At 41.2% G+C, this 23,638-nt stretch overlaps 3 protein-coding genes across 6 annotated transcripts in view; 2 read left to right on the plus strand and 1 right to left on the minus strand.

The window, feature by feature from the left end:
• Positions 1 to 14: 14 nt before the first annotated feature.
• Positions 15 to 9,073, plus strand: FAIM (Fas apoptotic inhibitory molecule). 4 transcript variants are annotated; one of them, XM_069780897.1, is made up of 6 exons: positions 27 to 87; positions 2,377 to 2,434; positions 3,097 to 3,232; positions 3,601 to 3,829; positions 5,281 to 5,330; positions 6,792 to 9,073. In XM_069780897.1, the coding sequence occupies exons 2-6, from the start codon at positions 2,391 to 2,393 to the stop codon at positions 6,939 to 6,941; spliced, it is 609 nt and encodes a 202-aa protein (XP_069636998.1). In that variant the 5' UTR covers positions 27 to 87; positions 2,377 to 2,390; the 3' UTR covers positions 6,942 to 9,073. The 4 variants fall into 4 exon arrangements, with proteins under 4 accessions (XP_069636999.1, XP_069636998.1, XP_069637000.1 ...); XM_069780899.1 differs by lacking the exon at positions 27 to 87 and adding an exon at positions 110 to 491; XM_069780898.1 differs by lacking the exon at positions 2,377 to 2,434 and having other exon boundaries at positions 15 to 87.
• PARP9 (poly(ADP-ribose) polymerase family member 9) lies at positions 8,979 to 20,467 on the minus strand. Its single transcript, XM_069780895.1, has 10 exons — positions 20,360 to 20,467; positions 20,002 to 20,041; positions 17,696 to 18,528; positions 16,059 to 16,286; positions 15,761 to 15,979; positions 14,450 to 14,525; positions 13,626 to 14,000; positions 12,702 to 12,850; positions 11,101 to 11,275; positions 8,979 to 9,900 (listed from the first exon to the last, which is right to left on the minus strand). Exons 1-10 carry the CDS (start codon positions 20,372 to 20,374, stop codon positions 9,593 to 9,595), a joined length of 2,418 nt encoding a protein of 805 aa, XP_069636996.1. The 5' UTR covers positions 20,375 to 20,467; the 3' UTR covers positions 8,979 to 9,592.
• Positions 20,386 to 23,638, plus strand: part of DTX3L (deltex E3 ubiquitin ligase 3L) — an 8,583-nt gene continuing 5,330 nt past the window's right edge. Inside the window, exons 1-2 of the mRNA XM_069780896.1 lie at positions 20,386 to 20,678; positions 21,033 to 21,253. Of these exons, the coding sequence (XP_069636997.1) occupies positions 20,504 to 20,678; positions 21,033 to 21,253 (396 nt within the window). The 5' untranslated portion in view covers positions 20,386 to 20,503. The remainder of the gene's footprint in view (positions 20,679 to 21,032; positions 21,254 to 23,638) is intronic.

A 23,638-nucleotide genomic window follows, 5' to 3' on the forward strand; every position in this document is an offset into this window, starting at 1 on the left:
CGGCGGGCGGGCGTCCGCGGGGCGGCGCTGGCCGCCCGCCGCCATTTTGAGGCGCGGGGAGCCGAGGGGGAGGAGAGCCCCGCGGAGGTAGGAGCGGGGCCGGGAGTCGGCGGGGCGTGGGGCCGGGCCGGGCTCGCCCGATCGCCCGCCCGCGGAGGCCCGATCTCTCCTCAAGGCGCCTGGGAGCTGGCCTCCCTTCCCCGCCCCGGGGACGCCCAGACATGCATCGCCTAGGCGGGACGGCCGGGCCCGCCCGGGCCGAGGGAGCGTCTCCCCGGGCTCCTTGGAGACCGCCTGGCCGCTGGAGGAGGAGGGAGCAGACCGCGTCTCCGGCGGCCTCTGCTTCCGCCTGTTGCCGCGGGCCCGGCCCGGAGGAGGGGCCGGAGGGGCCGGGAAACCTCCCCGGGCGCCGCCGGGCCAGCCGGCCGCGGGGCTCTGGGCCTTGAGGCTCGGGCAACCGCGGCTCGGAGAGGAGTCGGCTGTTCTCGCTGGTACGGAGGATCGCGGCGATCAGCAAGAAGCTGTTGGAGGAGGGTTGAGAAATGTCGCTGCCAGGACTTAATTTAAAAAAAAAAAATTTTTGCTGGCAATAGACGTGGGTGGTGGGGAGAAATTTGCCGTCTCTGGAGTCCATTTACGTCCTAGCGCACCATTCCCCGCTGTGCGCTACCAGGCGTGGATTAGGTGGATGCAGGGCGGTAATCCTATCCTAGTCTTCAGAACAAGTCCTTATGCATAAAGAAGTAAATCTCATTTTGGGCTGCTGGCTTGATTAACAGAAAATGCAGCGAAATAAGAGGGTCGGCGGTTAGTACAAATCCGTTTCCTTGGATTGGAGCCAGCGAGTGACTGTCTGAGGGCTGGGCTACCTCTGCAGCAGGCACCCATCCCCTCGTCGTGGGGCAGTGTACCGCTTTCCCTTCGGGCCCTGGTGGTATCGACTGTCCTTCAGAAAACTTACAGCTGGCCTAGAGTTTGGGTTCAGGTTTGATTAAAAAAAAAACCAACAACAGTGTATTACCACATTACTGTGATTTGGTTTTTGGTTTTGTTTTTTTTTTAAAAAAAAGGAAATTGTGTGTTTTGGGACGTTTTCTGACCCTTTCAGCATCGATCCTAAACTATCTGCTAAAATTCATGCAGCGGGGGTGATGCGGCCTCTGTGGGTAGGCTGCAGCTGTGCTCCAGGTGCCACCTCTTTGGGCATTTCTTTTTGTGCCTGAGGCCACTTCTTGTGATGATCAGCTGGCACGGACGAGGAGCCCCTGGCCCCCGCTCCTTTGAGGAGAATGGGAAGGGGGAAGTGCGGACATACACCCAGCCTGACTTCCACCGTCTGCCAGGGGATGCGAACCTTCACAGAAATCAACCCATAACTTTAGGAACAACCAAAACAATCTCCTTGGCATCTGTTAGGTGGTGTAGACTGCTCGCTACTGTGAGAATTAAATCCTTAGATCCTTAAAGTGGTTTCACTGTTTTTAAAACTTATTTTTCAGTTTATGAACAGAAATGTGTGCAATTACTGACACAACCACGGACAGTAATACAACAGTGTACTCGAGCATGTTTTAAAACAGAAGATTAAGACAGAGTGAAGGAGGTTTAATTTTTAAATGCACACTCTGTCATGCTGAAGAACCTACAACTTACAACTTCTAATTCATTTTTCACTCAAAAGTACAATTTGTCAAAAATTCACTTATTTGCATTTACTGAAATTATGCTTAATTGATATGCACAGACTTGATATAGATAGCTCTTACATCAATTAATCTGTTTACTGAAAACGATAAATTAAAAGTAGTAGCAGTGTTGTAAAACACAGTCATGATCTAAAAATGTCCTAAGTAAGAAACAAGTGATTTCTTTGTGGTTCACATAGACTTTATGACTGAATTGCTTGGTCGAATTGCTAATGCGATTGTTGAAAACTACTATAGTGGTTTAGAAAAATGAATAGGTTGAAGTTGTTGTCTGCTATTTCACTTTCCTGGAGGTGGCAACAGTCCGTAGTTTGTTACGGTTTGTGACTGAGATAGGCAGCTCTGGATTTGGTTCCTTCTTTGGTCAAGCTGTTTGTTTCTAAGCTTTTGCTGACAAGTTAGGCAAACCATTTTTCCATCAAATAACTGACAAAGTTATGATGTGCTGGTAAAGTTAGGATAAATTGCACATACTAATTTTGCCTTTTTGTCTAAGAAGAAAAATTATGTTTGTATTTCATCATACATTATGGTAGTGCCTGATAGTGCATGACACTTTTAAAAATGTCCTTTATCTTAAATGGAGAAAACAAGAAAAAATTTAGGCCTCAATACTTCTCTGCTGCTATTCTGCTTTCTTTTTTTTTCTTGCTGCTAATTGGATTAAAAGCCATTTTGGTTACTATGGCATCCCGAGAGGAGATTACTGTCTGTGAAGATGAAGTAAGGTAAAAAATCAGAACTGTGGCATGAGCAGATTTGGAAAGATATCCGCAGTTCCAGTGGTCACTTGTGACTGTATCTAAACTTTAAAAATTACTTAAATGAAAGGATATCTTGCCAGATCTCCTCCCCATGGGTGTTTGTATGTGCAGTTGCATTTCTGAATGATGTAGGTAATGTTTATGAGAAAGATTACAGACAAATCTGTTAAAACAGATAATAGCTAAACTGGTCATCCTGATTATTCTTTAAGTTTAAAAGGCTAAAACACTTTCTCAGAGACCAATCAAAATACTGTATTTTAATGCCTGCCAAGAAATTGCAGAACTGTCCAGGAGCATCTGAATTCAAAGTATAATTTTGTAACCATACTACCACCTGAATTGAAGTTTTAGAGGTTATATATGGTTGTGGATATATATGTCTTTGTACAGTGTTTGTCAAAGTGAGTCTGTTTAACTGTCTGTTTATATTTTGTAATATTTTGTCATACTTGAGTGTTCGAAAAAATATGAAAATATAAGCAGTTCTGTAAGCTTATTCTTTCAAGTCTCATTCGTCATTTGTAAAAAGTGACTCTCCCTGAAGGGCTAAAGCTTTGAACTATAGACATCAGTAATTGAACTCTTTCAGCAACAATTAATTTACTCTGTTGGTGTTTCCGTAGGTCTCGGTACAGCCACTTAGAGAAGATGACAGATTTGGTGGCTATTTGGGAAGTAGCTTTAAGTGATGGTGTTCATAAGATTGAATTTGAACATGGGACCACTTCAGGAAAACGTGTTGTCTATGTTGACGGAAAGGTGAAATTGCTATGTGCTCAAAATTCAGTATGATACAGATTATATAAGTGCACTTCCATGCAACAGGCATCAGAACAAACAAAAGACTAATAAATGCAAGTGAGCTATATTCAGTTGATTAACTTTACCTAATTTAATGAACTGCATCATTCTTTTTTTCAGTTACAATTAAGGTGTGAGTATTCATGAAGTGCTTTGCTGTCCTTGGGCAGAGGCACTCTAGACGTACTAAGTATCATGTATTCGTTCATTCTGAAATAATAGTTAAGTACTGAGTTGTTTTCCGAATCCTAGTTCAATTTTTTTTATACTAAAACATGCATTCAGGTTTATCAATTAATACCCATTGTCTTTGTTGTATTCTACAGGAAGAAATAAGAAAAGAATGGATGTTTAAATTAGTGGGTAAAGAAACATTCACTGTTGGAGCAGCCAAAACAAAAGCTACTATCAACATTGATGCAGTCAGTGGTTTTGCATATGAATATACTTTGGAGATCAATGGAAAGAGTCTCAAGAAGTATATGGAGAACAGGTCAAAAACAACCAACACTTGGGTACTGAGCTTGGGTGGTACGGACTATAGAGTTGTTCTAGGTAAGTAAACACTGAATGACTTTATGTTCTGCCTTTGAATAAACTTGTATGCATTTAATAACTGGTAATTAAGAGAAAGCACAGTTCAGTGGCTACCACTGGGTGGTCTGGAAGTTTGGAATTAGATGCCAAAGGCAGTCTGAAAAATAATGGTCTTGTTACACCTGTGTGAGCCTGCTGTCAGTGTTCTGTTCTACAGCAGCATTGTCTAGTTTTAAAAAAAGACGGGGCGGGGGGAGGGGAGGTTGGAAGGAGTTACAGCTTCTATATCCATAGAGCTGCCCTAGCAAGACAGTTCTCCAGGTGAAGCATGTTACAGAAGTGTAATCTATGTTATGATCAAACCTGCTGTTTGTGTAAGTTTAACCAGCTAACCAGGTTTTCCTTCCAAAAATCATAACCCAAAGTCAAGGAGTCTTTAACTGAAGAAGTATGACAATGCTATTCTACACTTTTGATAGATTAATCAGCATCCTTTTTCCTGCATCACTTCTTAATTTTAATCTAAACACTTCAGATGATGATTTTTCACTTTCTTAATAGCAAGGCAATACATTCCTTCTCTTCTGCCTCCCTTTCCCAAATACATTACAAGCAGATGGGAGGAAGGGATCCCCTGAGGAATTTGTCCATGGCATCTAGTGGGAAAACTTCCATTTAGGTATTGCTGTATTGTTATACCTGGAGACAAGATCTTGGCCTGTGATTTCTTCTTAAGCCTCAGGACAGAATGAACTGCCCTAAGATGAAGGGGGGCAGGGAAGAAAGACAATTTCAATGCCAGAAACAGATTAGTCTCCTTACAGACTTTTAATCTCCCTATGCTTACTTAAAAGGCAAGCAGTGTTCAGCTCTCTACTGATGTCCCGTGGATGACAGTGTCAGTAATGTGAATTCTAGAGCACAGTAATTTAAGGAGGATGTGCTGGGAAAAGTAAAAGAATATTCTATTTTAAAAGAAAAAAATCCAAGATTGATATTTAAAGTGGTACTTGGGTTTTCAAGGAGATTTTAAGAATACAAAGTTTGATGGATGTTAAATAATGCTGCTTTTGAGTTAAACTGACCTGGAAAAAATGTTAGAGCTTCATTGAATGAACAGCACTCAAATAATTAGTAGAAATGACTTGATTTTTCTGTCTTCAAGTTTTTCAGTTTAAGAATGTCAGAATATCTCTGACAATATTCAGAACAACCCAGCGTTAATAGCCAGGGCTAGGGAGAGGTAAAAGAGGTATGTTCAAAGCAAAAGTTGTTTGCCCATTGATGACAGTGTCCCATCTCTCCAGTGTAAGAACAAACCCTGTAGCCTAGGTACTATGGCTAATTAGGAACTTCTTTTCACTAAGTAAAATTCAGCAGTAAATTTTTAAAATTCCTAGAACTTCTTGTCTGTAGGGGGGAAAAAAAATCTTGCTCTCTTTACTTTTTGTTTTCTTTTTCCTTCACAGAAAAGGACACTATGGATGTGTGGTGCAATGGTCAAAAAATGGAAACAGCGGTACGTGATCATTTCCAAAGGCTTTTCACAGGCTATGGCTAGATAACCAAAGCTTAGCAAAATAAGCCACAGAGGGGCGTGTTACCTCGCTTTACCACAGAGTATGAGCATACACCTAGGCAGCCAGTATGCTACTAGTCTGTTCCGAATGTCCTTTACTGTTATTTTATAACTGACAGTATTTCAGTTAGGATGCCAAACATCTATCCATTTAAGAGTAAACAGTGCTTTTATTTACACTTTTTAGACAAGCAAAATAAATCTTCTGGGTCAGTTGTCCAGGGTTTTTAGGGAGAAAACTTTCCAGGGAGAGGGAGGGACTTGACTTTGATGCAGAGTGTAGAGCCACCTCATCCAAACCTGCTCATGTTAGCGGTGACTGGAAGTTGAACACATTGTCTGTTATGACTCACGATTTTTTCCATCTAGAGATGGTCCCTAATGCTTAGGGCTTAAGAGTCTCATTGGAACAAATCAAATCTTTTGTCTTTGTCACATCTGCATCAATTTTTAGAGCTGCTTGACAGCTAGAAGGCTTAATCTATTTGGTGTCTTTAGATTATGATGGCTTTCAATATGCATACTATGTAGGCTTCCACATCCTTGAAGGACGTGCTTTCTCACTAGAGAGTTGTCACTATGATTACTACTGCCACAAGTAATCCCCTGGATAAGTACAAATTGTAAAACCAACAGTTTTGCTGTACTTCAGAACAGGATGAAAAGATTCACCAAATGCTTCTTCAGTAATTAGTGGAAGAAACATCCTCTCTCAGCGAATCAGAACTTCAGCTCTTGATGGTTCTCAGCCTTTTCTATAATGTAGTAAATGCACTAGGAAGATATTCTTGCAAGCTACGAGTACGGGTTTAGTTGTCAAACTGTGCTTGCATTAAAGCAGCACACAGATTTTTCTACTCTCCCAAAGATGATGACAAAACCACAGCTATGCATGGCAAAATCTGTAACAGGAAATTACATAACTGCAGCAGGAGCTGTGTATCCAAAATACACAACTGTTATACTCAATTCAGGGATCTCTTCATCCTGCTGTAAAAGGCACCACTAAATACTTCATGTTTTACTGCCACTTCAGCATAGGTTTGTGTGGTACTTATTGGCTGTACTGCACAACTTGAAAGGAAACTATCTTTTCTATTTTTGTTTTACTGACATGGATCAACGATATGAATTCACACACTCCAACTTTACCATTTCTGATTATGTGAAATTTTTGTCATCTAATACCCACAAACCTTTAACTGGACATCTGGATAAAGTCCTATCTGAGATTCTGCAGCTTCGTTCAGCGTTTGCGCTGTATTTGTTGCAGGTACCTGCAGCTGCTCTAATTGTGGGATTTACAAGTGATCTTGACCTTGAAAACAGTCTGATGCACTCAAGCTTTTACTTTACTAAAATAGCACATGTCTGTTTTTATTCTTATCTCCTTTCTCCCAGGGTGAATTTGTAGAAGATGGGACTGAAACTCACTTCAGTGTTGGTGATCACAGCTGTTGCATTAAGGCTGTCAGTAGTGGAAAACGAAAGGAAGGAATTATTCATACCCTTATTGTGGATGACAGAGAAATCCCAGAGGCTGTGGAGTAGCCTCTAGTTAACTGATTATTGTAGGACTAAGTTCAGAAATTTTCAATTACTGTGGTAATTATTTTAATATGTACTACTTGGTACATCTAGTTTGTGCTGGGTTTATCTGTATATGAAATTATTCTTTTTGAGGACCAGATGAAAATAATTATATACAACTTCTTACATTACCAGTTTTTAAAAAACTATATATATATAGAATATATATTGTATCACTAAGTGCAGAAGACACTGTTGAACTTAAGTAGAAATTATATACTAGAAAAAATCTTGCTATAATAAAATGGAAGATAAATATTCAGTAAGACTGAATTCCTATAAACTGCAGGTGTATGCGGAGGGAGGAGGAAGCATGTGCTGGGCACTCAAGTAAACTGTTAAAAGTTTTCTCAGTAGTTATTTTTTCTATTAAACTGACTACCAACATTTTCAGATGCAGTGAAGAAGAGTTACAAAGTTCATTAAAAGGTTATTAATGAAATACATTGTTACCAGTACTTGTGTAACAGTTTAAAATAACACTGCATTATGAAAACTGTTCTTTATTCTGAGTAGGAGAAATGATGTTACATTGTGCCAAAAAAAAAAAAATTCCTTCACGTTTTCTGAAGACTGATGCTTGTTAGAAGTTGTTGCACTGGGTCAGAAACTCTGTACTGAGTTTTTTTAAAAGAGAAAACAGGAAAAAAAAAATCCTGCCACAAAACTCCTTTAGAAAATGAAACCTCTTGAAGAAAGCTGGAATAAGAACTTATTCTTGTTCAATGCTGTCTAACAAACCTTAAATCTACAGCTGTGTGTCTTCCTGGCAGTAGTGCATGAATCAAGAAACATGAGGAAAAATGGGACAGAAATAGAGGAGAAGAACTAGTTGCATAAATGGAAAAGTTAAAATAGATATAGACTAATTCTGTTGTCAAACTTCCAGCATACTATCTAAAAGCAACTTTGGGATTTCTGTGAGAATGAGACTTGTGTTAGCTGGTTCTTACAAGTTCACAGGGGGGTTTGCTCATTTAACATTACACTAGAGCATATAAGGCTCACACACGACAAAAGCTACCCTCTTGCAACAATGTAGACATAGCTAATCTTAAAAATAATTTTAAAAACCCAAACCAAATATTAATATTTTCATTTAAAAGTTTGTTTTGCAATGGTTAAAAAAACAATTTCCACTTGCAACCTCACTTTAGAGTTCAGAATTAGACTTTTATAACTTAATTTGTTTTGAACTTGTGAGTGGTTCCTAGCACTATGACTACTATCTTGGGAGTTGCAGGTACAGTACAAATGTGCTGGGAACTCATTAACAAATTATTCTGAAAAGTTTTATTAAACACTAATTTCACGTATGGTTTAGGGTTCAAGCTGCTCTCCATTAGCACAGTGCTTTACATATGCATGAAATGCCTTTCATATGGCAATGTTGTCGTTTTTTTAATAGTTTTATGCAAGCCCTTTTCTCACCAGATAATGACAGTTTTAACCCTAGGTGACTTTTCAGTCTAGCAGCAGACCTGATATTGACAGATAGGTCTTTATTTCTGTATAACAGCACTGTTATAAGCCATTTGGATGTTTAGTTAGGACCATAACTGGTAGTTTTAAATGCTTCAGATTGGATAAATCTGCTAGTAGCTTTTAGTTCAGGGCGGTAGATCTGTTTTAAACCCTGCTAACATCAGAAATAGTTTCAGGCTTTAGTACAGAAAGTTTCAAAGTACCTGAGAGCTGGACTGAATCTCCTTTTACATTGAAATGAGCATAATGGCTCTTAAGCTTTTCCATTTACTGGCTTCAGGTCACTACAGAAGCAACATGGCAATACCTAGCTACAAGGCTGACACTGTGATCTTTAAAAGATATTGGTAAATGTAGATTAACTAAAGAGCAATTTCAAGCTGTAGCTTGAACCAGTTCCCTACTATTTTGTAGCCTTTCAAAGAGACTGAACACATCTGCGAAATCTGAAGCTCAAATACAGTCCAAGTCATGTTCTTAAGACTATATTGAAAAAAACAACAGGTCAGCTGATAGTGTTATTCATGCTTTTTATTTTGAATACATGTATCTACAATGCTTTGAATATCTTAACCAATAAAAACTGTAACAGCAACTACTATTAGAAATCATGAAGTATTGCCTCACATTTGTTGTAACTGTGTGTATTTAATGGCATGTCCCTAAGTGGGAAATGGGTGAATATATCAGGTGAAAGCTATTTAAGTCAAAAGAAAATTTAATCAAAGGCACAAAAAAGATTTCTTGGATTTCATTAACATATGCAATATCTCAGATTAAGAAAATGTAATGGAAGAATGCCAACCTATGTAAACATCAAGTTTATAGTGCCAGGCTCAGAACACTTTAAGGCATAAAGTACATGACCAGATAAACATTAAACTGTATTTTGTGATGCTTTCCGTTCTGTTTCCATTCACAGATAATTTTGTTCTAATCTCCTTAAGGTACTGACTTACTTTTTTTGTTCATGGATATTTCAGAGCACTTTGCACAAGGCACTTTGATCACAGCAAGTTACTAGGTAGAGCGTCCTCCTAAAATCTAAGTACTAGGCTTTGTTCTGAGGGGGTCTTCACAATAGCTACAGTTCTGATTAATGCTCACTCAGCATGCTGCTGGTTTCCTCAGAGGGCCGTGTACTTCTCCCTTACTGGGGAACAAGTCAACAAATATTGTGGAAGGGCCCCAACACTGTTGCAAATGACAAAGGTGTCAGGATTGTTTACATCATCTACTAAGCTGTCATATACCTTAATGGCATCCCGCTCCACTGCTGGTGGCATAATATAAGATGGCTTGCCTTCAGTGTATAAGCCTGTTAATACATCAGCCTCAAACACATACATTTTAGAGTCTGTTTCCCACATATCTTTACCCTTGATTAGGCTTTTTGGGTTCCTTTTAAAATAGATGCCAGCTCCATAATTTTGTTCTGGAAAAACAAAGAAAAATATTTAGAAGAAAAAAAAAAAAAGCCTTTAAGAATTGGTTCTTTTGGGGTGGTAGTACTAAGAGACTGCTTCTTGATTCAATATGACATTTTATGTTACTGCTCAATGCATGCCATCCTTTTGGAAGTAAATTTGCATTAAGTGGCTCTAATGCTAGCACTGACCTCCCATTGAAATCATAAGCAATGACAGCTGATGGCCATTCTGATTTTACTGCTACTGCAGTAGTGACCATTCACATTTAACTGTTAATCCAGTGATAGAAACATCAAGGTGTAATGTATTTATGTAAACACTTCAGTTATCATGTACTAGGATTCTGACAAGCACCAAAGAACGTAAGATTTTAGTAGTGCAAACTACAAAAAAAAGCTTTGAGATTTACAAGGAGAATACGGCATAAAATGCTATTACAGTATCATGGAAAAGTGCAAAGAAATTAAATTAGACCATCATTCTATTTATTACTTTGAAAGTGTGAAAATGGGCCATGTACATTGCATAGACAAGGAAAGGCAAATCTCCACTTTTTGAACAGTTTATTGCCTGAAATTCTGGCTCTGCATTTGACAAGCAAAACATCATGCCCTTCACCTGTTGCAGGATGAAGCGCTAAATGCTTATTCTTTCAATTTCTGAAAATATCTGTCTACTACAATATTCCATAGACACCACAACTTTCTTCCTAACTCTACTATAGTTTGAATGGCAGCCTGCTCAGATTATCTGCTGTCTCTGATTGCACCTGATTTCAGCAGGAGTTTAGTAGTTAGAAATACCTTCCAGCCTCAGTTATTCTGCAATTCTTTTGAACATGCTTTAAAGCATCAAGCTGCTGAACGCATGTTCACAGCAAGTAAATAAGGACATTTATTTTGTTGCATCACTCTTGAAAGAAAGTCAAACTTGGACATGGCATTGAGTGTATATTAACAATGCTGTCAACAGTGTCTGGGCTAGGCTAGGAATCCAGGCTTATCCTCCCAGAGCCTTACTGACTACGGTATCAGGAAGGAAAAACAGGAAAATCTTACTGTAGATAAAAAAAGTAAGATCATATGACTCTAAATGTGGGTAGGAAACAGTTCTTGTTTAGGAATGCCATTTTTTTCTGATTTTAATCCAACTTTAGTAGTCAGTCACTATTCATTTTAATTAAAGATGCCAAAGCAAGTTATTACCTGTTGGTGGAGAATACATCCTGTGAAATCCAGTTTGGCACACTGAGCTACAGAACTGAGCAGGAACGTGCTGGTACAACTTGTGGGTTATTTTGGAGGTACCTTGGTTTTCCTCTATTTTTTTTTTCATTTGTTGGAATGCAGCAGATAAAAGAGGATTATGTATCTTTTCAATCTGTAACATAAATAATAGTGTAGTATAAGCAAATGGCGACCAATATCCATGAAATCCATGGGTGCTCTTGTTTTGGCTATGTTCTTCAATGCAAAAACATTCGATTTAGCTTATATGCATTGACCGTGTAGCGGTTAAGGTATCTGAAGTGTGCAACTGATCCACAGGAGAAGAACCATGCCACTATCCCATGCCTCTCATTGAAATCAGTGGGAATATATCCTAGTGTACTGATTCCCAGTACTTGAGTTGTGCTGAACAGATTATCAACTACATGTATGCGAGAATAAGCTGTGTGGGTGCTTACGGCTTAATCTTTTAAAGAACTGTAAGGCACGGAGAACCTCAGCTCTTGATTGATCAAAATTTTACAGCTCTCAAGGCAAAAAAAGGTCTACAGATAAGAGGGGCTTTACGTTAACTTGTCTCTCAAAAGCATGGCTGCATGCAACATAACACCACACAGAACTTCAGGCAAATTGGCTACTCGGCAGCTCTCACTGGCATACCTGACTCTACCAGTGGGCTAGTCACAGTTGCTATGGCAAAAGTCAGTACCAGGGGCCTGCAAGGCCTCTTCTCTAGCAACCTGCTCATGCCAGACTTCTGACTGCTCAGATAAAAACAAGCAGGTGCTGAAACATGATCAAGCTTCTGCTCTCATAAAAGTAATTTGAGCTATGACCGATCCTCAGTGCAGTATTCTTTCAAATTCTGATGTAGCTTTTGCATTGAGACTCGACAAAGTCTTTAGTTCCGCAAATCAAGAAGCACTTGCTTTCATCTGATTGGTATTTGCTATTATTTCAAAGTTAAATACCTTTCTTGTATGAAAGGCAGTTTGGCACATGGCAGTCTGGTTTCCAGTTACCTGGTCTTAATTACTAGGTGCACAAATCCCTGCTTACAAACTTCTGTATTTCTCTGTGTTACACAGCCTCATCCTCCTCCTGTTCAGTAAAGCACTGATATCCAAGCAAGATCCCAGCTTCAACATGCTACTAATCAGATCATAACTCTGACAAATTCAGTTGCTAATTTTTGGTGTCAAGCTCACAAGAAGAAGACGGAGACACTGCATTAGTGTCCTGGAATATTGTATTCATTCTAACATACCAATCTCATATTTCTCTAGAGTCCTATAAAGGAACATTTGAAGCATGAAATAAGAGACAGAATATACAGTACAGTTAAAGGACTTCTCCGAATTTAACCACACTTTTTGAGTGATTATTTGAGTGATTATGTTTACTCCTAATAAAAAGTATTTTAAAGACTACATCTGTTTTAAAGATTAGGCTGATTTGATCTTAATTTTTAAAAGCAATATATTGAAGTAGTTTATCTGAGTTTTTTAAGCATGTTAAACATGTTAGTTCAACTGTATCAGCTGAGATTTAGCTTTTTCCATCAATACCCTCTTTACCTTGAGAACATGAAGCCCAGCTTTTTCAAACTGTTTCTGTCTGTCTTTAAACTCCTGAAGGTGTGACTCCACCAGTGAAATCTCAACATGTTTAGTAGTATTTGTCTTGTGAAGGTGTCCTTCTGAAAGCTGACCTGCTTCTGGTTGGCCTGGATACAAATAAGGGAGTAAAATTTCATACGTCATAATAACTGAAGCAAAGGCAAGGAGGAGGCATCCAATACTGTAGTTTGGTAGTTTAGTTAAGAAGAAAGAATGTTAAATATTCTCCAAAGTAATGCCAGAGGCTAATATTCAGAGGGACTGATTATTAATTTTTTCTACATTTATTAAAGAAAACCAGACAGAGAGGGAACCAAAGAAAAGCAATTTATCTTCTCCATTACATCTCTTGACAGCCCAACTTTCATATAACAGTATCTATACTGAATGACTATACAAACACAAGGAAAAGTTGATCACTCAGTAGCTTTTGTAATGCCACTAGTTCTATCAACTCTTAATGAAAGTCAAGGACTCTGCAGAACAAGTCCATTGGTGGGTCCTGCAACAGTGGTCCAGCTGTAGTTAGCAAAAGAGCTCAGCAAAGGTATATGTTAATTAAGTGCAAATTTTCTAAGTCTCCAGTGGCCAGGCTTTAATTTTAAGCTGTACTGGAGCTGGCTGTACAACAACGGCCAACCCCTGTATAAACTGTGCTCTGCTGGAAATATTGCCAAGTGAGTAACCAAAGCTAACAAATGGTCTTTCAGGGGCTTGTATGATAAAAGGACAGTGATATCGGTAATTAAAGCAATGCTCAGTATGTGTATGAACTGAATGCAATTCTGTCCACTCTCAGCAATACATAGATATATATTGCTTCATACTTGACCTTATTTAGGCACTTGTTCATTTAATTAGTCACTTATTTACTTTACATACCCATTAAGTACAGCAGTTCCTCTTGTTTGTCTGTAATCTTCTCTTGCACACAAAGCAGTAGTTTTTCAGCTGTGAGCACTGCATCAGTCACAGCATCAGGAGGGCCCCGAAATTCCAGTCTTGCTTTTCCATCTCTCACTTCTTCCCACATACATACACTAGAATGCTGCTCTCGAGATAGTTCTGCAAACTCATTTTTACCGAGGCTAAAAATGTAGTTGTTTTCAATAATAGCATAGTGACTTTTCTGAATTTGTACCACGCTTTTGATCCATGATTCTGCTGCTTCCAATGCTGTACGTGTGTTTCCTTTAAGTTCAATAGCTGGTTCATTATTTGCAGTCTCTTTTATGCTTTGACTGCCTGACTCTGTACCTACAAGAAAGGTTTTTTTAATTTATTTTTTTTTAATACAAGTGCATTGGAAGAGTGAAGGGCTTTCAAGTGCTGTCACAAATTTCTACATGTAATCCAAGATGTACAGTGCAAGGCAACATGCTACGCTTCTGGTATGCTCAGAAAAAATAAATTAGATACCAGAAGGTAAGGTTTCCAGGACCCCCCACCCCCCTGCAGAGTTTATTTGCCTTCTACTAAATAACTTTCAACAAGTTAGGCACTGACGATTTTTATGTTTGAAAAAATCTTACAAGGGACTGCCCGGTTCCATTCCTATTAATGTAAAAATGCGAAGCACTCACACATTTTTCCCTCCCCCTTTCCCGAAGACACAAATACTAAGTTTTTTTTAAAGGGATTTGATTTCAGATTCTCAAATCTGGAGTGCTCATTTACTTGAAATGCCCCTTCTGTTCATTACTTACTCAAATGGTCACTTCTGTTGTAATACTGCTTTTTTTCCAGTTTCTGTGCTGCTGAATAAAATTTTCTCTGGAAAACCTTGAAGGAAAAAAGTTTAGGAGCAGTTTGCAATCTCTGTTGTCAAATAAGCAATTTGTCTCTTCAAAACTCTGTTAGATAAGCAGTTTACAGCTGTAGTTACCCCCCCCCCAAATTCTGAAATCGTTAACAGCTGACATTTGTCAACTTTTCCCAAAATTTTATTCCTGACAATATCAAGTGCATTTGTGTTCTACATCTACTAAGGTAAGATACCTTACACGCTGAATGGCACCTTTACCACGTCTTTGTGGTTGTGGCATATCCGGAACTCATAGAACCACAGCAGATAAAGGTATTCATTGCTTGCAGTTTAATGCTGATGAATCATTACTCAGTTTGAAAACCCAGACTACTCCCCTGCCTTTACCCCAAAGCTCCTCTTCATGATCACGCATGGAAAGCCTCTGAGAAGCGCTGCTCTGCTAGGCAGTGGATTTGGCATCTGGCAAATTGCCTTTCCTTTTTTTCAGCAAAAAGAGTTTCTGCTGTGCCCTGATTATCAAGGGATTAAGTGATGACCACATAGCTGTTGTACAGCTTCCTTCAGAGTTTCTGGGACTGTTACAGAACATGGATCTGATCTTAGAACCATAGAATGGATTGGGTTGGAAGGGACCTTAAAGATTGTCTAGTTCCAACCCCCCTCCACCTAGTTCTTGTACCCATTGAAAGAATGGATGGTCGAAGTTAATGGGAACAAAAGCAAACTCTGTACTTTTGTAATAGATGGCTATATAAAATAGTTGTGTATTAATCACATCAACCAAATATTCAAAAGGTGGAAAATGGCACACTGCAGTTGAAATTATCCACTGTCTGCTTGCAACCCTTCTATCATGTTAGGTCATATAATGTGTTGACAGTATTTTGCCCTAGGAACTTCATACAAAAAAAAAATTGGTTAAAAAAATTTCCTGAGGAGGAGTAAGTTTATTCCCTAATGAGTTAAGAGCAGACTCTTTCTTACAAATTTGCTGACCATCATGAGAATTTCAGAGCTCCCTCCCCTTATCAGACCACAGGGTGAAGACTTCTGGTTTAGTGAAAATAGAGATTTGTAAAAAAAAACTGTTAATGAGACTTAATGAGACAAATAGTTTCATAAAGGGACCTGCTGCTCACAAATGTTGTAAGTAGTACAGAATTCAGATTATCTTAATTTGTAGTCATCTGTGGGAATATTTTTATAGACTTGGGTTTTCCTTATCGGTAGTTAGCAACAAATTTGTTACCTCATAGGCATTCTGGTCATATGGGCAAAAGACAAACTGCACTTCTATCTTCTTCCCAGGGTGTGTGCTGGCAAAATTTAAAACCCCTTCAATCATGATCTCTGCCACTATATCAACAGGCAGCTTTAACGACCAAATCTCATTTGCTGGAAAAGAAACTGAGAGAGATGGCGATTCCCCAAAGTAATGCAGGCATCTTGTCACTGCAGCTTTGAATGCCTGCAGGAAAAACAAGTGTTTTAATCCTCACATCACTCAACATGAAAATCAATTATAATCCAATTTAACTGATCATCACCTCACACAGTAACACCCTGTGGTGGTATTGCGGCCATACAATGTGCAGTACAAGCTCACAGGGCAGATTATACCCTTTTGTTATTATGACTTCCTTGTAAGGCAAAGAACGTCTAAGATTAGACTTAAGTTCATCTTGAAGATCTGAACCCGCTTTTTGCAGCAGTCCTCTTGAAACCGGAGTGTAAGGCTCGCCGTTCACAGACACAGAATTAATGATAGCTGTAGTCTGAAAGAAAAGAGTGCAAAGTTTCAGTATACTTCAAGTTTACTATTTGCAAGCTTTGCTACTATAGAGAGCACTCTTTCTAGGAACAATTCTTTTGACTGCAGCAGATCAGCTGTTTGAAAGATTCTCTTACCACTTACTACTAAGGGCAGTGCTGGAATGCATCAAAGTATGCACCTTCTAGTTGCAGTAGATGCACACATTTTTTTCAGAAACCAACAGCATGCATAAGACCTGTTCAAGTCATCAGAGTGTATTCAACAGAATTGTTACCACAGCTATAGAACTGACACATAGGCGTCTTATCAAATGCAATTCTGCAGCCAATTATCAATGAGCAGGAGAGAACTACGGCTATGTCTGCTATCGCAGCCCACACAGATGCTCCCCATGTTAGGGTAGCAAGCACTCATCACCGAACTAGTGGGGTTAGTGCACACAGGGGAACTGCAAAGCTATGGTTGCTTCCAATTCCCAGTGGAAACAGCAGATTCCTGTAGTAGGTCTTCTGTATTTCAAATTAAATATGTAAAATGCAAAACACTTGTTTACAGAATGCTGATAACAGCAGTAATTGTTCTAACTTAAATTGCTGAAGATTATCTAAAGATACAAGACTTTGGAGCATATTCTTCTCATAGTCTTGAAGGCATGTAGTATCTTTCAGTGCTGTAGAATTGGTTGACAAAATTCCCCACAATTTCAACTTTGTGATCCTTTGCTCTCAGGTGAAAAAAAATGAACTTCCTGTTCAATTAAGATACTCCTTTAAAAGTTAAGACTTTTTTTGATACAGTATTTGCTAAAAGCAAATGCCATTCCTGTGATGTAGCTTCCAGTCCAAGAGCTCTGTTGGATTCCTATGACTAAGCTCATATATTTTGCATCAGATTTTCTAGCTAAAAAGTTAAATGAATCAATTTAAATGATGCACTGTTTAAAGGTAAGGTGCACATCATCTGTATAAGTTATTTTCAGCCGTTTCAGTGTTTGCTGAGTAACTCCAGTAGTGGTATCTATGAGAACATAAATTATAGGAAAAAAGGCAAGGCAAAAAATAAGAGTAGACTTCTAGGGAATGCATGACAAAATGTGAACTCCCATGATGTTTTAAGAAGATAAACATTAACATAGGGATATATTATTATTAACCATCCAATCTTTAGCAGCTTCCTATTATACCATAACAGAATGTATATAAAAAAGAAATAAAAACATTCTAATATTTAATACCCATTTAGAAAAAACCCAACTCCTTACCACTATAATTTATTTACCATTTGTAAATTCTTACCAGGCAGAGAAGATAACTATTTAGTGGACCAATACAACATGTGAACTCTTGGGCTCCAAATCCTGCAAAGAGTTGGAGGCAACTCCATGTCCAACATATTACAGGACAGACTTACCTTCTGCTCTTCAAGGAGTCCTCTTACCATGCGCAAGCGAATGCCTTCATATTTGATGAAAGCTGAAGGCTGACTTGGTGAAACTGGAAGTGTTTCCTGAAGTGAACTGGTATCACCCAGAAACTCTTCACAGGCCTTCTTCATTTCTGCAACTGTAGGCTCATAAATGTTCACCAGGCGGATTTCCCTGAGACAGCTTGGTGGACTTGCCTCAACAAATTCCCTTATGGCCATTACAATCACTTGAGCACACAAATGGAGCGGGAAGCCAAAAATACCTGAACTGACTGCTGGGATAGCCACAGACTTTATAGTGTTTTCTGGAGCACTAACGTACTTCAGAACATTCACAATAGCTTCCTGAAGTAGGTCACAACACCTTTCCTTTTCATAAGTAGTCCACCTTGGACCAACTGCATGAATTATCTTCTTACAAGGAAGCTTCCCTCCACCTGTCACAGCTATTTTGCCAGTTGTGAGTTTCCCATGCCTTTCAATATGAAGATTGCTTTCCTCTTGTATTTCTGGCCCTCCAGCATTCACAAGGGCTAAAGCAAGGCCTCCTCCATGATCTAGATATTCATTGGCTGCATTCACCAAAGCATCGGCCTTGTGTCTTGTGAGATCATCCTTACAAACACAAATGTCAATTCCCTGCTTTAGTTTTTTCCTGTATACTTCAACAGTACATTTTGGACTTTTGAAGGTCAATGTACAAGCAAACTTTCTGGAAATGAGATTACTTAGACAGTCCTTTCTTTTCTCAAGAACTTCATAGGCATCTTTATTGATGGGGATCATCAAGCTGTCCTCATCCATTACCATGCTTGGCCCTAGGATACAGAATAATATAAAGTGAAATCCAATATAATACTGTCAAAACATTGCTTTTTATATAGAAGTGTGGTTTACAGCTCTCAATTTTATCCTACTGTCATTACGTACCAATGTTTTTTGGCATAGTCTGATCTCTCTCCCCTTCTCATAGGCTTAGAAAGCCCAACTAAGCAAAGAAAGGCACTAAAAGATGACAATAACAGTATCACTGTGCCTGTAGTGACTTGAGGGTTTGGGTTTGTTTTGCTGTTTACCTGAGGAGGAAGCTTGGTTAAGATGTGTCTCCTCCTGCTACTTGTTCTCTCTTTCTCTTTCCTACTGTTTATTTTCCCCACCATTAGACTGGCACAACCATTGTCGGGGACATATTCTTAAATGAATGAGTGACATAAACTGAATTAAAAAAACCCACAAAACCACACCACAAAACTTAATTTGATTTAGAGCACCAACCTCAAAGACTGGTGCAGCAGCACAGCTGAACAGGCTGAGAATAAATGGTGAGAAGGAGCAAAAAGGAGCAGACAAGTGTGAGAGGAATGTCTTTGAAACAGATGCTGTAACAGGGCTTTGTTAACTGGCTGCAGTGCCACCATGATGCTGTGCTGCATTTGCCACTAAAACTCCAGCTGAGAAAGCAAATGTGAAAAGCCATGCCATAATCAGGGCTTCAAAATGCTTGAAAAGGTAGAAAACACCACTTCTCCCTCTCTGAGCTTGTTTTGCCGAGAGGGCTGAAGCCTGCCTCTGCCCTCTCCAGGGCGTTCTCGGCATTTTGTTACTGATTTCCAGCAAGGTCCAAGGGTGCGTACCCTAAGCCTTTGCAGAGTCAGTGACTCACAGTCACATCAGCAGAGGAACACTTGCCGATGTGTTCATTTAACTGTGCCAGAGAGATCGCGTGATAAGCTTTGTGGCCCTTTAACTCTGTGGCCCTTCTTTGGTCTGCACTTAAAGCCCACAAGCAAGTTCTTTCTTTGTATAGAACTTAAGAAATCAGAAGTGCTTTTTAAACCACTTTTTTTTTAGGGAGCAAAAATAATGGTAAAGAGTGGGACAGTTTGTATATTATCATTATGGCTACACAGCCCTCTCCTAGCAGATGTCAGCAGTACTATATGCAGTAGTTATGTTAATTAGTGTAAATCAATTTGTACGAGTTTAACCAAATTTTCCTCCAGGGTATGCTACCTGCTTTTATAAAAAGAGAGTCTAACGTTTTGCACTTATAAAGTAGACACACTGATTCACCACTGATTCATCAGAGCTCGTACTTTTAAAAGAGAAATACAAGCAAATCCTGTTGAAGTAACAAATAATAACGTTGATTCATAACCGTGTCTAACTGACACATTTTGTGTTGCTTTTGGCTATTCCACATTGATGTTTTCCAGTTTGCTGGCTGCAGCTGGCAATTTTCATCTCAAATACAGGAATACACTTTGCAGGTGGCTAAATGGGAGGCTTACCTAAACCGCTCTTCTCTTCCGAGGTCCCTGGACTGTAACTCTGTTGTAAAAAACGGGAAAGAGAAAATACACGCGCGTTACTGCCTGACGGGCTGCGTTCCTACAGGAGCGGTTCTGTTGCAAGCGAAACAGGCGGCAGCGGGGCCTTCCCCCAAATTTGTAGGAAGTTTCCGGGTATTTAAAACGCTACTCGGAGCTGAAATTGCAGCCACCGGACCGCCGCGAAGCCCCGCAGAGCCCGGCCCGTCGCGCTGGGGCACTTGCAGCCGCAGCTTCCCCGGGCCCCTGAGGGAGCTGCTGCCCAGCGGAGGGCCAGCCCCGGCCCCTCGGGCTCTCGCCTCCGCCCCGCTTCTCTTACCTGGAAGATCCCCATTAACCGGAGGAGTGCGGCGCGGCCGTCTCCCCTTCAGCGCCGGGAGCTGGAGCAGGGCCCGGGGCGGGGAACCGCGGCCCCGAGCGGCGGAGCGGGAAACGAAAGCGAAAGCGGGCGGGGGCAGGCATCATGGCGGCGGCGCCGGTGCTGGTGCGGCTCTGCCCCGCGCCCGACGCCGGCGAGAAGCCGATGCTGAAGCTCCAGAGCTACTTCCAGTCAGGGAAGCGGTCGGGGGGCGGCGAGTGCGAGGTGCGGCCGGGCCCCGAGCCCGGCACCTACTGGGTGCAGTTCCAGCAGGAGCGAGGTACGGGCTGAGGGGAGAAGGGGCTGGGGCGGGCGGGCGGTGCGGCTCTGCGGGCGGCGGGGCCCGCGGCTCGGCGTGCCCCCGCCGCCGGCTCTGAGGGGATGAGGGGGGGGGTTGAGCCCCGGGTGCCCGGGGCGGTTGAGCCCCAGGTGCCCGGGGTGGGGGGGGGGGGCTGTTCGCACGCAGGTCCCGCAGCTCTGTGAGGGGGCGGCAAATGGCCGCCCGGGGCACCATCTTGCTTCCCTACGCAGTGGGCGGGCGGGCAATGGGCAGGTGGTCTCTGTGGCCGCTTGTAGCCATCAAGTTTTCAGGTAATCTTATCAGACTTACCTGCCTGTCCCCACGTTACCGCAGATAAGAAGAGCGTGGAATCCCGCACGGATCACGTCTTGGAAATCGGTGCCAGACGCCTGAAGATAGTCATCCAGCCGGGAGAAGGGGACCTGAGCAAGAGCCAGTTCACAGAGCAGGCCTCCTCCAGCTACCCCGTCCCTTCCAGCTCTTCCCCACCTCAGCAGGAGCAGCAGGCGGCCAAAGTCCATGGAGGCACCGCAAGAGAAGTCCTTACCCAAAAGGTACATCAGGAAGAGAAGTAACAAGCAGTTACTGCACAACCTGCCTCGCTTGTCGTTCCACGAGGTTTTTGCATTGCTTTGTGTTGCGCTCCAATATTTCATGCCAAGCAAATGTCAGTTACATTGTCTTAGTCAAAAAAATGGGGGCAAGGAGCGACTTTTGAGCGCTGGACCACACAGGTCATCCGCATACGTTAACAGGCAGCACGTTCTCCAGCGTGGCTTTGGCACATGCCACCCACTGCTCCCCAAAGAGGCACCCTGGCAGGTTTCGGGGGATAGTATGCACCAAGGACTGCTCCCAAAAGGTGGAAGAACTGTATGAGATTTGCATCCCTTCCTGCTACGCAAACCTCTAACACTATTTCAGCATGTTTTGCACCTTCAAACAGCCCTGACTACTTCCATCCCTTACCTCAGTGTTAAAAAAAATCTGCTCTGATGGGATGTAGCACAGCAAACATTATTTCAGACACTTTGAACTAAAAGATATGCAGAAAAGAAAAGATCAGCTGTGTGTTAGGGACATGGGGAAGGGCCAGGCTATGTGTTACATGATGTGGATGTGGCTCTACTGAGACACTGGTATCTGGCCCAGAGGGTTTACTCTGTTTTGTATAGTAGCATAGATGTAGCTTTTGAGGTATAGCATGTGCTAACGTAGTGGTTATCTGCCATCTGTAGCACTATACTGCAAATTTCCTTATCCTTCTGTCTCTGCAAAGTAGAGATGTGAACGTATTTGTTACCATTTTTCAGAATCCTCTTTTCTACCATAACCCTGAGTTGCTAAAGCATGACTTTTGGAATTTTTTTAAAGGAAGATAGTAAGAGAAAACTAGAAAGTCTAATTAAAGAGCAATGTAATATCATTTATACGTGCTGTTAAAACATGTTGTGTCTCAGTGACCCGACAGTAAGGGGATGGACAGGTTCTTTTGGGGATCCTTGGCAGAATGATGATGGCACTAAGTTGTAGTTACCATTAAGGCTTTATTTTTTTAAACAGGATTTTATGATTAGCATAACATAGAATTAATGATCAGAACAGCACAGGATTTCTACAAGCAGAACCAGCGTAGTACAATTTTATAAGTAGCGTTTGTCGTGGTTTAACCCCAGATGGTAACTAAGCACCACACAACCACTCACTCAATCCCCCCCTACCCAGTGGGATAGGGGAGAGAATCGGGGAAAAAAAAGGTAAAACTCATGGGTTGAGATAAGAACAGTTTAATAGAACAGAAAGGAAGAAACTAATAATGATAATAATAACAATACTAAATTGACAATAATAATAAAAGGATTGGAATATACAAAACAAGTGATGCACAATGCAATTGCTCACCAGTCACCACGTGATGCACAATTAGTTCCCGAGTGGCAGTCCCTCCCAGCCCCACTCCCCCCAGTTTATATACTGGGCATGATGTCGCATGGTCTGGAATACCCCTTTGGCCAGTTTGGGTCAGCTGCCCTGGCTGTGTCCCCTCCTAACTACTTGTGCCCCTCCAGCCTTCTTGCTGGCTGGGCATGAGAGGCTAAAAAATCCTTGACTTAGTCTAAACACTACTTAGTGACAACTGAAAACATCAGTGTGTTATCTGCATTCTTTTCCTACTGAACCTGAAACATAGCACTATACCAGCTACTAGAAAGAAAATTAACTCTGTCCCAGCCGAAACCAGGACTGCATAGCACTGAATTTTATAGCACAGCTTAGCTTATGGTTTCTAATCACCTGGACCCTCTGCACATCACGTCAAATCTTAAGACTTGGATTGCTGTATCAATATAACAATCATAATCTAAACTTGAAAAACACAAAAAAGAATATGAGTCATTCACTCAGTCCTCAGAGGACGGTGGAGGTGTCCCTGGCCACCGGGGGATCACGGGTCTCACTGTCCAGCAGCAGATGCGGTCCAGGTTCCCACTTAGGACTTGTAACTGCTTGATTTTGTAGACAGCACTCTGCATGCTGTTAAGCTTCCCTGTCTGTGATGGGGTCATCACTACCTGATTGGCAGAGTGCCTGGGACCTTCAAGGCCAGTAAGGAGGGGAATAGTTGGCCTGGTGCCCAGGAACCTTGAGGATGATAGGGAGGGGAAGAAGAAATCTGTTTGCTTCATCTACTTGGTGCACAGGACCTTCAGGGCCTGATAATGAGGGGAAAAGGGACTCATATGTGAGCAGCTCAGTCACAGAGAATGGCCATTTGCCTTATAAAGTGGCGTTAGTTATGCTAACCATGTTACCAGAGGTCAGGAGCAGAGGTTAGTAGTCACAGTCTCAAACTAATAGCAAAGTTCCTGTCTTTGTTCCTGCAATGCTGATGACATTAACAATTTCGTTTTTGCTGCTGACTTAGAAGCAGATTGCTT

The sequence above is a fragment of the Haliaeetus albicilla genome, chromosome 4, assembly GCF_947461875.1.
Source record: "Haliaeetus albicilla chromosome 4, bHalAlb1.1, whole genome shotgun sequence".
In the NCBI taxonomy this organism is placed as follows: domain Eukaryota; kingdom Metazoa; phylum Chordata; class Aves; order Accipitriformes; family Accipitridae; genus Haliaeetus; species Haliaeetus albicilla.

Coding starts and splice junctions, on each gene's coding strand:
- FAIM (XM_069780897.1), top strand. CDS start 2,391: ATGGCATCCCGAGAGGAGATTACTGTCTGTGAAGATGAAGTAAG. Junction 3,233..3,600: donor TTGTCTATGTTGACGGAAAG/GTGAAATTGCTA, acceptor TGTATTCTACAG/GAAGAAATAAGAAAAGAATG. Junction 3,830..5,280: donor GGACTATAGAGTTGTTCTAG/GTAAGTAAACAC, acceptor TTTCCTTCACAG/AAAAGGACACTATGGATGTG.
- PARP9 (XM_069780895.1), bottom strand. Junction 14,001..14,449: donor CAACAGAAGTGACCATTTGA/GTAAGTAATGAA, acceptor CCTTTCTTGTAG/GTACAGAGTCAGGCAGTCAA. Junction 9,901..11,100: donor GATGTATTCTCCACCAACAG/GTAATAACTTGC, acceptor TTGTTTTTCCAG/AACAAAATTATGGAGCTGGC.